This window comes from Chiloscyllium plagiosum, chromosome 17 (assembly GCF_004010195.1).
Source record: "Chiloscyllium plagiosum isolate BGI_BamShark_2017 chromosome 17, ASM401019v2, whole genome shotgun sequence".
Classification (NCBI taxonomy): domain Eukaryota; kingdom Metazoa; phylum Chordata; class Chondrichthyes; order Orectolobiformes; family Hemiscylliidae; genus Chiloscyllium; species Chiloscyllium plagiosum.
In genome coordinates, this window is record NC_057726.1 from 63,045,716 (window position 1) to 63,061,931 (window position 16,216).

Genomic DNA, 16,216 nt, shown 5'->3' on the forward strand with positions numbered 1-16,216 from the left:
CCAGCAACACATTTTCAGCTCTGATCTCCAGCATCTGCAGACCTCACTTTCTCCCCATTGTAAATGATCCCAATGTAACAAACCCTTCCCCACTCACTCCCATTGTAAATGATCCCAATGTAACAAACTCCTCCCCACTCACTCCCATTGTAAATGATCCCAATGTAACAAACCCTTCCCCACTCACTCCCATTGTAAATGATCCCAAATTTAACAAACCTTTCCCCATTCACTCCCATTGTAAATGATCCCAATGTAACAAACCCTTCCCCATTCACTCCCATTGTAAATGATCCCAATGTAACAAACCCTTCCCCATTCACTCCCATTGTAAATGATCCCACTGTAGCAAACCCTTCCCCATTCACTCCCATTGTAAATGATCCCAATGTAGCAAACCCTTCCCCATTCACTCCCATTGTAAATGATCCCAATGTAACAAACTCTTCCCTATTCAATAACATAAAGCAAAGAACTGAGGATGTTGGAGATCTGAAACAAAAGCAGAAATTGTTGGAGAAACTGTGGGAAGAAATCATTCTCCATTCACTCCCATCAAAAATACTTCCAACAGACTAAATCCCTTCCTATTTAGTCCCATTAAAAATAATTCCAAGAAACCTAAAGCCCTTGTTCTTAAATCATTGCAACAAATGCCAAGAGATCTAACATTTTCCATTGCATTCATTGCCATTCTCTCCCATTGAAAAGAATTCCATTGGACCACCTCCATCCTGACTAACAGGTATTGTTTGGAGTGCTGATGGGTTCAGCCTGTTTGAATGGTTCCACATGTTGAGTGGCCATTCATGAAGTGAGGGCTGAATGAAAACAGTTTCTTGATCTACATGTGAACACTTCCAATCAGTGATCACTGGAAGCCTGTGAGTTATCCTCTCCATGGCATAGTCACTCAGCATGGTAAAATGTAGAAATATTAAATATTGTGGCACTCAGAGTAGCTGAAGCCTTGGTCTTTGTGACTGCACAACTGTGTAACAAATTGGCTCACTGATATTCTTGATTCTTTGCAAGTCACTGCTCCTTATGGCTTATGAGGGAAGTAGACTCAAAACCATGAGGGCAAAGGTCAGATATATGTTCTTGTCACATGACCAAGATGGCCGAGAGAATGGAATATAGACGATGTGATCAGAAAATACAATGGGTCTCAAACGTCACTGTGCAATGCTGGGAGGACTGAATGCTGACTCAGGCTCAAGGAGCTGAATGGATGCCTCCTGTTCTTAATGTGACTTGAAAGAATCGTGTTCAACATCTCAGTGTCCAGTTTGCCCATCTGAAAACCTGTGACCGAAAGTCCACTCTCACAGCTACCAACCAGTGCCCACAATCCAAGGGTTAAAAAGACCGAAAATGCCAGGGAGGTTTACAAAGGCACTCGTGCACCTGTGGTACAGGCAGGCTGATCTGAGTGGTTCACTTCCTGTTACAAACCCCGCTTTCACCTTATATCCAACAGCTATGCCAAGGGCCTTACACGACTGGTGGTGCAAGAGTCTCCTCCTGGTGCATCCTCTCTGTTTGCCGGAGTTTGAGAATCTCACTGTAGTTCATAGCATTCACTTTGTTGCGGAAAACGTCGAGGGAGGTGGGCTTGCAGGCCAGCGTCCGTGTAATCTGTTCCCGTACCACCTGCATAACCTGGAACACACAGCACAACAAATCGATTCTTTCAACAGGTTAAAAGACTGTCCCTTCTGAACAAAATAACAGCTCTTACGGGACAGTAAAAGCACCATCGGGGAGACCAAATGTAGACTCAGGGCACAGTTCACCGAGCATCTCAGCCAAGCCTGCAGAGACTGACCTGACACCCCCTCCCCCAGTCACCACCCATTTTAATTCCCCGTCCCACTCCCTTTCCAACGTGACCATCCTCGGCCTCCTCCATTGCCACAACGAACCAAACCGCAAATTGGAGGAACACCTGATCTTCCGCCTGGGCAGCCTACAACCTGGAGGACTCAGCATTGAATTCTCCAATTTCAAATAACCTCCTTTTCCATCCCCCAACTCCCCTCCCAGCCACTCTCCCTCCCATTCCTCTCAGCCACCTACCGGATTCATCCCTCCTATCAACCAACCAGGTAATACCCTCTACCTGTCTCCACCTCACCACCCTGGCCCCGCCACCCCCTTTATCTGCAGCTCCGCCCACACCCACCCACATCCAGTCTTGAAGAAGGGTTACGCCCGAAACATTGACTTCTCCACCTGCTGACGCTGCCTGCCTTGCTGTGTTCTTCCAGCCTCCTGCTTGTCTATCTTGGATTCCAGCATCTGGAGTTTTTCTGGCTCCAGTAAAAGCAGCACTGGCCAGCTGAACGGCATGCTAGGAACTCTGGCCAATTTGGAATTGGATCAGGTCAAAAGAACATTTACCTTGCCTTACTACATTGAATAAGTGTTGATGAGACAATGCTGCACGGTTTCGGGTGGAACAATAGGTCGGAGTTTCAGTGGAACTGCCTTGGGACAGCCCGGTCGCTAGGGTCAGCTCAGTCAATAGGGACATTACAATATCCAAGACTGCCTTTTGTAACACCCTTCCTGGGACAGAAACCCAATTTGCATGGAGGAACAGAATTATGTAAAGTACATTGCTGTATCAAACCGCTGTAAACTACATAGTCAGTCAGTTACCATGCCAACACAGTAAGCGACAGCAAGTCACTGTACGTGGGGATCCAATGTTAGCACAAGCAACAGGAACCAAGGAATGGCGTCAGCCTCAGTTCGGCCAGATGTAGTCGGGGTAGTATAAACTTCGTTACCATCTGTGCCTCCAAAGCAGATTTTAAACCAGTGTGAGAACAAAGTTATTTAAGAACTGTAAGATTACTCAGGAAATCAGAGGGAGAGACAGGTTTTTATAGAATTGCAATGTATATGTCTTGTGTTTCAACTATAATAAACCATGTCTCATGATTAATGCAAAACAAGTCTAAGTAAGCAAGTAAATCAAACAGATAAAACAACAAGGGGGAGACTGATCATTCACTTGATAACTCTGGCTGAAGTTGGAAATGCTTCAGCCTGATCTTTGGCAGGATTTCAGATCCAGAGTCACGACCTGAACCACTGCTTGTGGGATCACATAGCTGTACTGCACATTGCATTGATGATTGCCAATAATGGAGCTTCAACAGGTAACCACCTCTAGGCCTGCATCCCCTCCCCACATGCTTCTTTGAGCCAGAGTTGATCCTTTGCCCTGATGGAATGGTAGAGTGGGGGAAAATGCTGGGCCGTACAATTCTGGTGTTGCTGTAGACCTCACAGTTTGAGATGCTGGATCGGTTTTGAATCTATCGCATTTTGCAAGGTGATAAACGCCACACAAAATGGAGTGTGGAGATGAAGTCTCATTTTCAAAGACTGTGCAGTGATCACTCCTACAAATATTACCATACCAATGCAGGTAGATTGGGGAGGATAAGGTTAAGTGGATTTGTTCCTCTTGTTGGTTCCTTCACTTTGTTAATCTACCAGTCTACTAGTTACGTACTCTCCCAGCTTGGTCAGTAATGGTGCTTCCAAGCTACTGTTGTTGATGAACATTGAAGTTTCCCACCCAAGGTACATTCTATGCTGTTGACACCCTCAGTGCACCTTCCAAGTGGTGATCAACATGAGAGGACTGCTGATTCATCAGCCGAGGGGATAATAAGTAGCGGGTTTGCTTTCCCCCAGTCTGACACAAGATTTCAAGGGGTCTGGAATCAAAACTAATGCCCCACAGGGCAATATACCACAGTGGTGCCACCTCTGGTCTATCGGTCCTGTGAGTGGGACAAAGCTGGTGGTGATTCTGGGACATTGTCCGAAAGGTGCCTGGATAGCCTGTGGATCAGCTCTCCCTATCCATTCTAGTGAGGTGGCCTTTGCAGGGTGAATTGGGCAGGTACTGGTACTCAGTTAATGCAAGGCACTCCATCTGGTTTTCCTCATGCTCTCTGTCGTAACTGGATGCCAATCTTTGGCTTGCTCAGCCATTTCAGGGGGAATTTGAGAGTCAACCACATAGCTAGATGTCTGGAGTTACGTGTAGGCCAGGCCAGGTAAGGAGGGTAGATTTCCCTCCCGAAAGGACATTAGTGAACCAGATGGATTTTTACAGAAATCTTCATGATAGCTTTATGGTCACTGGGTGACTAGCTTTTCTAGATTTATTAAGTAATTGAATTTCAGTTCCACCGAATGTCACGATGAGACATGAACTCATATTTGAATCACGAGAGAAGCAAAGTCACAGTGATGTGCTTGATCTCGCACGTACAATTGTTGCTGTGTTTACCTGCACTAACACCACAGCAGGGTGCATCCTGACCACTTCCAAAAGCATAACTGCTCATTATCCCAAATATAGTCTGTGGGACCTAACACATAGAGTTATAGAATTGTACAGCACAGAAACAGATCCTTTGGTCCAATACTGGCCAGATATCCCAAATTAATCTTGTCCCATTTGCCAGCATTTGACCCACATCCCTCTAAACCCTTCCTACTCATGTAACCATCCAGATCCCTTTTAAATGTTTGCACTCACCACCCTGTGAGAGAAAAAAGTTGCCCTTTAGGTCCCCTTCAAACGTTCCCCCACTCAACCTACGGCCTCTAGTTGTTATCTCCCCCCCCCTCCCCCAACAACTAGTGGGAAAAAAGACCTTGGCTATTCACTCTATCCATGCCCCTCATGATTTTATAAACCTCTATTACATCATCCCTCAGCCTCCAATGCTCCAGTGAAAATAGCCCCTCTCAATAGCTCAAACCCCCTCACAGTCCCAGTAACATCCTTGTAAATCTTTTCTGAACATTTTCAAGTTTCACAACATCCTTCCCCTAGCAGGGAGACCAGAATTGTACGCAGTATTCCAAAAGCGGGCTAACCAATGACCTCCCAACTCCTCTACTCAATGTACTGACCAATGAAGACAAGCATACCAAATGCCTTCTTCACAACTCGGTCTACCTGCGAGTCTACTTTCAAGGAACTATGAACCTGCACAAATTGGTTGCCATCTGCCCCATCCCATAGTGGCAGCAGGTACAAAGTGTTCATTACTCCTGACAATGTCTTCCCACCTTACCTCAGCCCACCCATTCAGCATATCCTACCAGTGCTTTCTCATACGCATCAGAAGTCTCTTCAAATGCAGCTACACCGTTTACTTTAACTTGTCCCTGTGGTAGAAGGGTACCCATTCTTCAGTGGAGAACTGCTCCATATTTTAACATTTGAGGAACGCTTGAGGACTCTGGGTCTATACTCTTTCGAGTTTAGGATGAATGGGGAATCTAATTGAAATTACAGAATACTGAATGGCCTGGACAGAGTACGTGTTGGGAAGATGTTTCCACTGGTAGCAGAGACCAGGATCCGAGGGCACAGCCTTACAGTAAAGGGAAGACCTTTTAGAACTGAGATAAGGAGAAACTTCTTCAGCCAGAGAGTGGTGAATGTATAGAATTTATTGCCACAGAAGGCTGGGGAGGCCAGGTCATTGAGTGTATTTAAAATGGAGATAGATAGGTTGTGTATTAAAGGGATCAAGGGTTACAGAGAGAGAGCGGGAGAATGGGGTTGAGAAACTTATCAATCATGTTTGAATGGCAGAGCAGACCCAATGGGCTGAATGGCCTAATTTCTGCTCCTATGTCTGATGGTCTTATGGTCTAAATCCTAAAGGAGATTTATTCGTGGTTAATTCGGACTCCTGGTTTCAAATGCCCGTGAAAGGAAACATCTTCTCTACGTGTACCGTTTGTCAAACTGTTATTTACAATATATATTAATGACTTGAATGTACTGTAGCCAAGTTTGTGAAAGGCACAAAATTAGATCGAAAGGCAAGTGCTGAGGATGATACAGTGAATCTGTGCAGGATACAAGGTAAAAACAATGACTGCAGATGCTGGAAACCAGATTCTGGATTAGTGGTGCTGGAAGAGCACAGCAGTTCAGGCAGCATCCGAGGAGCAGTAAAATCAACGGGAAATGAGGAAACTTTTGAAGTCCACATTGATGCCCTGGGGTTGAATACAGACAAGGTTCAGTGAGTGGGTGAAAACTTGGCAGATGGAATATAATGTGAGGTTATGCACTTCGGCAGGAAGAAATAGAGGAGCTAACCATATTTAAATGGAGAGAGACTGCACAATGCTGGAACACAGGGGAGTCCTCATGCATGACTCTCAAAGATCCATGGGACACAAGTTCAACAGGGAGTAAGGAAGACAATTGGAACAGTCAGCTTATATAAAAATGGGAAGGGCTTGCTAAATCTGTGCAAAGCACTTGTCAGAACACAGCCGGAATACGAGGAGCAGTTTCTGAGCCCTCATCCAAGGAAAAATATAATGGTATTGGAGGCAGTCCAGAAAATGTTCACTAGGCTGGTCCCAGGTATAGGGGTGGGGGGTGGGAGGGGATTTTCTTATGAGGGATGGTTCAGTCGGTTGGACTTGTACTCTTTGGAGCTTAGAAGAATGAGAGGAGACATTATTGAAACACACGTTTCTTCCGGTGTTCAAAAAGACCCCTTTCAGTAAAGCCTACAACCAGAGGACATTATTTCAGAGTACGGACTCAGCCATTGAAAACACAGATGAGGAGGAATTTCCTCTCTCAGAGGGGAGTGCATCCATGGACCTCTTTACTGCAGGGGGCTCTAGAGTCTGGACCATTCAGTATATTCAGGGCTGTAATAGATCTTTAATCACCGAGAGAATGAAGGGATTATGGGAAAAAGGCAGGAAAGTAGAGTTGAGGGTTGTCAGACCAGCCATGATCTCATCGAATGGGCTGGCTGGTCCATTTCTATGCTTTGATGGAACCCATTAGCAAGTTTAAACACACCTATCAGGTCACCTCTCAGGATATGATCTCACACGGTTCAAGGTGGCTTCTGATGTTGAGCTGATATTGAAGAGCTTCCCTGTCAGTAATTGTTCCCCTCTCCCTCTCTCCAGCCTATTATTTACTGCAGGGTATTATATCTGTGGAACCAGAGGCCAGCGTTTTGTTTTGCCACACAGTGTTAATTCCTACACAAAACACCCAAATAATATTAGTGCTGAGTGGACTGCGTTCCAGATCAGTGTCATCACGTTGTTAAACATTTATTACAGCTCAGCCTCACAAAGCCCCACAGCTCAGCCTTAATCACCAGACCTTCACATTCACCAGCATCTGCGCTATTTATTTGTTCGTGTTTTCATTGGCTGCCTGCAACGTGTTAAAGACACCAGTGAGGACTCATTAAAAACAGGACCTGAAGCAGTACCAGTGTATCCGTTTGTCTCCGACCGTGAGCCCACTCCAAAGATGACAACTATCACCATCTCTTGGTGGTATGGGGTGGCATGGTGGCTAACACTGATGCCTCACAGCGCCAGGGAACCAGGTTTGATTGCTCTCTCAGGCGACTGTGTAAACTCCACGCAGACACTCTCCCCCCCTACAATCCAAAGGTGTGCAGGTTAGGTAGTTTAGCCATGCTAAATTGCCCCATACTGTGGGCATAGGGTGGGGGATCTGGGTGGGATGCTGAGACTCTGAAATCCCAGCTTGGCAATCCCACTTTGAGAGGCCCTGCTGTAAATGCTGGCATTTACAGTTGTGATGTGAAGTGGGTCAGTCCTCATGCATAATCTGAATAGTGGATGAGCTGATCCCCATCCTGGCTTTCCAACAGGGATATCGACGTCGATTCTCCTGTTCCTCGGATGCTGCCTGGCCTGCTGTGCTTTTCCAGCACCACACTCTCGATTCTGATCTCCAGCATCTGCAGTCCTCACTTTCTACTTAACACCAAGGATCCTGTAAGAGCCCCCAATATGTCTTCACTCCACCCCCACCCCCCTCAGTTTCAGGGAGCTTCAGCTAATTGTGGCATCCTTACTGTCTTTGCAATTGAAACAAACTGAATCCCTCGAGACATGTCCATCTTAATCCCCACTTACTACCATTATCCGCAATGAGTGTAAGCAACAAGGTGATTAGATGGGGAGTGGGTGATGGAGCAGTGAGGAGATGAAGGAGGTGGTGGATGAGGAATTGGGTCAGAGATGGGAGGGAGGACAGAGAACCTGAGGATTGGGGTGGCAGGGCTGGAGGGAGAAGAGGAAGTGATGTGGGTGGAAATTGAAGGGGTAGAAAGTAATTTTGACAAAATGCCAGATCAACACTCCCCTGTCCTTCAGCCCAAGAAAGGGTTAATAGCAAAAGCAAAGTGCTGGAGAAACTCAGCAAGTCAGTGAAGAGAAATGGACTTCATGTTTCGAATTCGAAAGATGAACTATTTCTTTCCACCTTCTGAGTTTCTCCAGCATTCTCTGTTTGTTTCACAGAGTTCCAGCATTCTGTGTGTTTTGTTGATGGATTAATCACACTTGTCCCAGATAGTTACTGTCAACACTCTGTTCACTGATCAGCACGGAGATGGGAACATCACATGACAGAAAATGTGTTTAAAAATACTCTATCAATCCTGAACAGAGAGCGGCTCTTTATTCATTGCCGCTGATGCATTAGTGGGTCAATGGCACTGGGGGAAGAGAAAGAGATGAGCTTGGAAGTTAACCTGACATTGAGATTAACATGTTACAGTGACCAAATTGTTCTCTTCTTCACAAATGCTGCGTTGGGTATGGCCTCCAGGATGATCCAGGAGAAAAATACAGAGCAGTACAGGCCCTTTGGCCCTCGATGTTGCGCCGATCCAAGCCCGCCTAATCTACATTAGCCCACTATCCTCCATATGCCTATCCAACGCCTGTTTAAATGCCCATAATGAGGGAGAGTCCACCACTGCTACTGGCAGGGCATTCCATGAACTCACGACTCGCTGAGTAAAGAATCTACCCCTGACATCTGTCCTATACCTACCACCCCTTAATTTAAAGCTATGTCCCCAATCTGTTAGGATCTGTTGGGACCTTGCCCATATGCAGTTGTGTTGTAATCGCTCCTTTTCATGTGCGATGTGAGAGGGTTTTCAATTCTCAGGAAAGAAAAAGACCCAAACCTGCCATTCAGTTATACACCACAGAACAGGCCCTTTGGCCCACTGTGTCTGTTGTCCGAATGCTCTTCGGACGGCAGACATCCGATGGGCTGAAAGGTCTCTTTCTGCACTGTTGGACTTTCTATAACTTATCTGCTCTACCAGCACTTAGCCCATCGCCTTGAATGTTATGATGCTTTAAGAGCCCATCCAAGAATTTGTTTCAAGATTGTGTGAGGTTTCCCGTCTCAAAGCCCTTCCCAGGCAGCACATTCCAGACCCCCACCACCCTCTGGGTGGAAAAAAAAAACATTTCCTCAACTCCCTTCTAAACCTCCTGCCCTTCAGTTTAAAATTCTACTCTCTCGTCATTGACCCTTCACTAAGGGGTGCAGTCCATGCTCCCCATACCCCCTGTAATAACACTGGTAAATGGAACAAAACTAACAGTTTGGGAAAGATTTTTAATTTGCTGACTGGGTCTACAACTGATGTCATGGATTGGATGTACAATCGAGGTGGAGTACTTGGTGGGAAGCTGAGCCATACAAGTGTAAATTTACACAGAGAGCATTGGTAAAACTGTGGCAAAAGGACTTCAAAAAGATAGAAGAAAGTTTGTTCCAGATGGTGAAAAGTTAGAATCAGTGGATGCCCATGTCCATAAACCTTAAAAAGCTCATGATCAAGTGGGGACACTAACCAAAAGGCTAATGGACCTTTCTGTGCAGGGGACTAGAATACAACAGGGTGGCCCCAGCTTACTAAGCCATGGGCAGACAACGGTCACTGGAGTCACCACACCCGGGGAAGGACATATTGGCCTTGAATGGAGTGCAGTGTTGATTCACCAGAATAAGATGTGATCTCCCAGGGTTAAATCCCAAGGAGCGATTTCACAAACTAGGGTAGCATTCCCTGGAAGTTGGAAGCTTAAGTCTGATTTGATTGAAGGTTGCGTGACATCAGGAGAGCAGCATAGGGAAAGGTAGAGAGGAAGTATTTTTGTTTGTTTTGGGACTAGGTGGCACAGTTGAAAACCTATCAGGAGTGAAACTAGAAAACACTTTAATGTACAAAGGGAATTCCCTTTCTCAAATGGCAGTTGAGGAGAGATCAACTGTAAATTTGAAATTTGAGATCGATAATTATCTGGTTAACCAGAAGTCTGACATGGCATGGGCCAAGGGCAGTGAATTTTGATAGAATCATAGAATCCCTACACTGTGGAAACGGGCCCTTCAGCTGAACAGGTTCACACTGATCCTCTGAAGAGAAACCCACCCAGACCTATACCCCTAATTACCCTACATTTACCATTCCTGATGAAGAGTAACCCACCCAGATACATTCCCCTATTGCTCTATTTACATTCCTGATGAAGGGCTTTTGCACAAAACAACGATTTTCCTGTTCCTCGGATGCTGCCTAGCCTGCTGTGCTTTTCCAGCGCCACACTCGATTCTAATCTCCAGCATCTGCAGTCCTCACTTTTGCCAACTCTACATTTGCCCCTGACTAATGCACCTGACCTACACATCCCTGGACATTATGGGGCAATTTAGCATGGCCAATCCACCCTAACCTACACATCCCTGGGCACTATGGGCAGTTTAGCATGGCCAATTCACCCTAACCTGCACATCCCTGGGCACTATGGGCAGTTTAGTATGGCCAATTCATCCTAACCTACACATCCCTGGACACTATGGGCAATTTAGCATGGCCAATTCACCCTAACCTACACATCCCTGAACACTATGGGCAGTTTAGTATGGCCAATTCACCCTAACCTACACATCCCTGGACACTATGGGCAATTTAGTATGGCCAATTCACCCTAACCCACACATCCCTGGGCACTATGGGCAATTTAGCATGGCCAATTCACCCTAACCTACACATCCCTGGACACTATGGGCAATTTAGCATGGCCAGTTCACCCTAACCTACACATCCCTGAACACTATGGGCAATTTAGTATGGCCAATTCACCCTAACCCACACATCCCTGGACACTATCGGCAATTTAGCTTTGCCAATTCACCCTAACCTACACATCCCTGGACACTATGGGCAATTTAGCATGGCCAATTCACCCTAACCCACACATCCCTGGACACTATGGGCAATTTAGCATTGCCAATTCACCCTAACCTACACATCCCTGGACACTATGGGCAGTTTAGCATTGCCAATTCACCCTAACCTACACATCCCTGGACACTATGGGCAATTTAGCATTGCCAATCCACCCTAACCCACACTTCCCTGGGCACTATGGGACAGTTTAGAATGGCCAATCCACCCTAACCTGCACATCCCTGGGCACTATGGGACAGTTTAGCATGGCCAATCCACCCTAACCTACACATCCCTGGGCACTATGGGTGAGTTTAGCATTGCCAATCCACCCTAACCCACACATCCCTGGACACTATGGGACAGTTTAGCATTGACAATCCACCCTAACCCACACATCCCTGGCCACTATGGGACAGTTTAGCATTGCCAATCCAACCTAACCCACACATCCCTGGGCACTATGGGACAGTTTAGCATTGCCCATCCACCCTAACCCACACATCCCTGGGCACTATGGGACAGCTTAGCATTGCCCATCCACCCTAACCTACACATCCCTGGGCACTATGGGCAGTTTAGCATTGCCAATCCACCCTAACCCACACATCCCTGGACACTATGGGCAGTTTAGCATTGCCACACCACCCTAACCCACACATCCCTGGACACTATGGGTGAGTTTAGCATGGCCAATCCACCCTAACCCACACATCCCTGGGCACTATGGGCAGTTTAGCATTGCCAATCCACCCTAACCTACACATCCCTGGGCACTATGGGACAGTTTAGCATTGCCAATCCACCCTAACCCACACATCTCTGGACACTATGGGACAGTTTAGCATTGCCAATCCACCCTAACCCACACATCCCTGGCCACTATGGGACAGTTTAGCATTGCCACACCACCCTAACCCACACATCCCTGGGCACTATGGGCAGTTTAGCATTGCCAATCCACCCTAACCCACACATCCCTGGCCACTATGCGACAGTTTAGCATTGCCAATCCACCCTAACCTACACATCCCTGGGCACTATGGGACAGTTTAGCATTGCCAATCCACCCTAACCCACACATCTCTGGGCACTATGTGCAGTTTAGCATTTCCAATCCACCCTAACCCACACATCCCTGGGCACTATGGGACAGTTTAGCATGGCCAATCCACCCTAACCTACACATCCCTGGGCACTATGGGACAGTTTAGCATTGCCACACCACCCTAACCCACACATCCCTGGACAGTGGCAGGAAACTGAAGCCCCCAGAGGAAACCCACGGGGAGAATCGAACCTGGGTCCCTGGCGCTGTGAGGCAGCAGTGCTAATCACTGGGCCACCGTGCCCGCCTATGGTGGGTAAGTTGATCATCCTGATTTAACTGAATGACAGGGCAGAATGGAAAGGCTGAGTGGGCCTTGCCTTGTTCCGACATTCCGCAACATCCATTGCAACATGATTGATTTTGGTATCGGGAAGCTGTGACCCTGGCAACTGACCTTTTGTCAGGACAGTTTCTCTGTTTTGTTAGCTTTCTTGTTTGCCAGCTATTTTGAGGATTGTATTTGAGATTAAATTATACTGACCAGTTTGGAAGCTGAATCAGGCAATGTCTGAACATGCTTCTGACTCAGGGACAGGCACTGCACGATGACTACCTTCAAAGCCCATCCATCATCTACAAGAATAACTCACCTCCTGACTCCCCAAAGCCTGTCTACCATCTACAAGGCTCAAGTCAGTAGTGTAATAGTATACTCCCCACTTGCTTGGATGTATGCAGCTTCAACAACACTTGGAAGCTCAACACCAACCAGGTCAAAGCAGCCTCATGTCTGCTATACCATCCACCACTGTTAACATTCACACCTTCAGCCACCGATGTTCAGGAGCAGCAATGTTTGCCATCTACAAAATGCACTGCAGTAACTCAACAAAACTCCTCTGACAACATCTGCCAAACCTCATGGCCACTATGATGACAAGGGCAGCAGATACATGGGAACATCACCCCTTGCAAGCTCCCCCTCCGAGCCATTCACCATGCTGACTTGGAAATATCTCGCTGTACCTTCACTGTTGCCGGGTCAACATCCCGGAATTCCGTCCCTAAGGGCATTGTGGGTCAACCCACAGCAGGTGGACTGCCGTGGTTCAAGATGGCAGCTCCCCATCACCTTCTCAAGGGTAATTTTGTTTTTAATTTGCTCATGGGATGTGGGTATCGCGGGCAAGGCCAGCTCTTCCTATCTGCCCGTGTTGGGCAGGTAAGGATGGCAGATTTCCTTCCCTAAAGGATATTAGTGAACGAGATGGGGTTTTTTTTAAACAATAACAACAGATTATAGTTACATTGTAATACTTTTAAACCATGAGATGCGATTTTTACTTTTTAATATTGAATTTAAATGTTACCATGGCGGGCTTTGAACTCTATGTATCCAAAGCATTAGCCTGGTTCTCTGGGTGACTAGTCCATTGATGTTACCATGGCACCACTGCCTCCTCAATTAGAAATAATAAAAACTGGGCCTAGTCAGAGATGCCATATCTGGGCAAAGAGTTTTGGAGAAACAGCTTCTGCAGATTCAGTGTGGTTTTCACATTGAGCCCATGGGTGACGGGATCTTGAACTGATGGACAATCCAGCAGAGTTTGAACCTGTGAACAATATTACAGTGGCCCACAGAGTCAAACAGCTCTGCTGAATACAACTCCCAGGCCACTGTTGTTATAGAAACAAAGCTTTCAAGGCTGTTCTTTGCTTTAAAAGCCCCTACTACATGTTTCCGTGTATAACCAGCACAAAACAAAATCATTCAGAGCCCCACTTTGATCAAGACGGTGAGCCTGGTTGGGTTCTCACAGGGGATTGCTTCTGTGGACTGGATCATGGGGGCCATTAAGGAACAGCAAGATCCCAAAAACACACACTACCGATTGCTGCAGCCAGTGACAAATCACACTGGGTCTGAGATCGGAGATGTTAGACACGGTGAACTGACTCAGCAAACGTTAATAAACCTGCAGCCTTTTCCTATTCTTCCTGCTCAATTCAGAAAGAAGGTGACTGCAGATAGCGTCCTACCTCAGAGAAGCGCATCCAGTCCCAGCATCCTCTTCAGAACCGGTCCACAGACAAGCCAACCACGGGAGGAAAATACACCCCAAACTGTTCCTTCAGGTTGCACTAGAACACCCAATTCACACAGGGGCAGTTCCTTGGAATACTGTGTAAACCAGATTCCCAGAGTAGAGAAATCAAGTGTTTCTCTCCTTACACATGCAGCTCACACATCTCTGACCATTCGTTGCTCACTCCCACACTGACTCTCCCTCACCCTTCTCCCCCCCGCCCCCTCACACTGATTCTCTCTCACAACTGTATCTGTACTGAGACCTCCCAAACTGATACTCTCTCTCTCTCTCTCCCACACTGACTCTATATGCTCCACTGCTGACACACTGACTCTCTAACACATACACTCACTCTGAAAAGCTGCAGATCTCAGTGGGGCAGACAGCGTCTGTGCAGACAGACAGCAAGCTAACGTTTCGAGTCCAGCTGACTCTTCATTACACCCGCTCTGTGCTGCCTGCTGCACTCACTGAGAGAACTCACTAGGTGGCTGAGCTGCTGGCTGTGTTTGGAGAGTGGGGGGGGGGGGGGGGGTGCGCTGGGGGGAGGAGGGGGGTGGGTGCTTGCCCAGCTGACGAGAGCAGCCTCCGCTGACTAACTGTACCTGCTCTGTCGACATGGCTTTGGCAGCTACCCAGCCCAGCCTTGCCAGGGCGCCTGGTGGCCAACTGCCAAACTATTTAACTCTTTGCTGGACTCACCCTTTTAGCTCTGAATAACAAAAGTCACCACTGTAGCAGCCCTGACAAACGTTCATGTTTATGCGGCAGACTCTTTTGAGTTGCCACGAGAAAGATACAAAGCCCCGGCAATCTTTGCCCCACCCTGAATGTGCTGTCACCAATGGCAGAGGGGCCTAGAGACTAAAACATCCCCCTCACGGTATCTCACATTGAGTATTGATGGAGGAGGGGAGCAGGATGAAACATGGCCTCCTCTTGCCCACTTAATGCCAATGCTCCTGGAATTTCAAGCCTGGGTCGCGACTGTGATCAACGGTGAGGCGGGTGGCAGCGCTTGAGTTCAAAGGTCACGGGTTCAACGCCAGAGTCCCGAGACATTCCAGTTCAGGCCTGCAGGTGGGCTGCACCGTCGAAGACACTGTCTCCCTGATCGGGACCTTGAAAAGGTCCTGTCTGTCCCCTCGGGTGGTCTTTAAAGATCTCCCCCACATTTCTTCAAAGTGGAGGAGGCGTCTGAAGCAATATTTTTTTTTCCCAGAACCACCTTGGTTTGAAAACAGACCGAGCGAGTGTCACATTGGGATCTTGCTGTGCATCAACTGCCAACCTTAAAAACAAACCTTCCAAAAAAAAAACGCTGTAAGACCAATCCGCGCCCAGAAAAGGTGCGAGACGGGTGCAAAGCTTTCTCCCTGTCCTCAGCAAACCTTCAAGAATCAATCCCATCACACACTTGGAGCCAACTTTGGAGAAAGTGGACATCCTATTCAAATCAGGAAAATGCTCACAAAGTATTGAAGCCAATTATTGTTGACTGGTGAAGCGATGCTGGGACAGGAACCGACAGCAACCAACATGGAGACACTCCCTCCAACAGTCATCCTTCTCTCGAGGATCTACTTACAACCAGCTTTTTTTAATAAACAAAAATGGAAGTTGGAATCCCTGCCACTTGTTGTCCAGCCCGGATTTCCCTGGACCTGAGTGTCGTGCTGAACCATTGCAGAGCGCAGTTGAGTCCAGATCTACAGTGATAAGCAGTAGCAGACCAGGTAATGAGGACAGATTCCCTTTGGTAAAGGATATTACTAAAACATTCAAGCGTTTACAACCATTGATGATAATTGTCATCCTGACAGACACTAGCTTTATCTTATCAATGTATTAATAAAGTTTAAACTCCACAAGCTGGGAATTGAACCTGCATTCCCAGAGTTTTAGCCTTGGCCTGTGGATTATTATTCAACGTGATTACCAGTGATCACTGTCAT

General features: G+C 47.0%; 1 protein-coding gene across 2 annotated transcripts in view; it reads right to left on the reverse strand.

Moving 5' to 3' along the window:
* Positions 1 to 14,726, reverse strand: part of LOC122558573 (engulfment and cell motility protein 3-like) — a 33,623-nt gene extending 18,897 nt beyond the window's left edge. Inside the window, exons 1-2 of one of the 2 annotated variants that reach the window (XM_043707322.1) lie at positions 14,614 to 14,726; positions 1,502 to 1,665 (exon numbers count right to left, since the gene is read on the reverse strand). In XM_043707322.1, coding sequence (XP_043563257.1) covers positions 1,502 to 1,662 — 161 coding nt within the window. In that variant the 5' untranslated portion in view covers positions 1,663 to 1,665; positions 14,614 to 14,726. Of the gene's footprint in view, positions 1 to 1,501; positions 1,666 to 14,211; positions 14,468 to 14,613 lie in introns of those variants that run through there. The other variant, XM_043707321.1, reaches the window with a different exon arrangement.
* Positions 14,727 to 16,216: the final 1,490 nt, after the last annotated feature.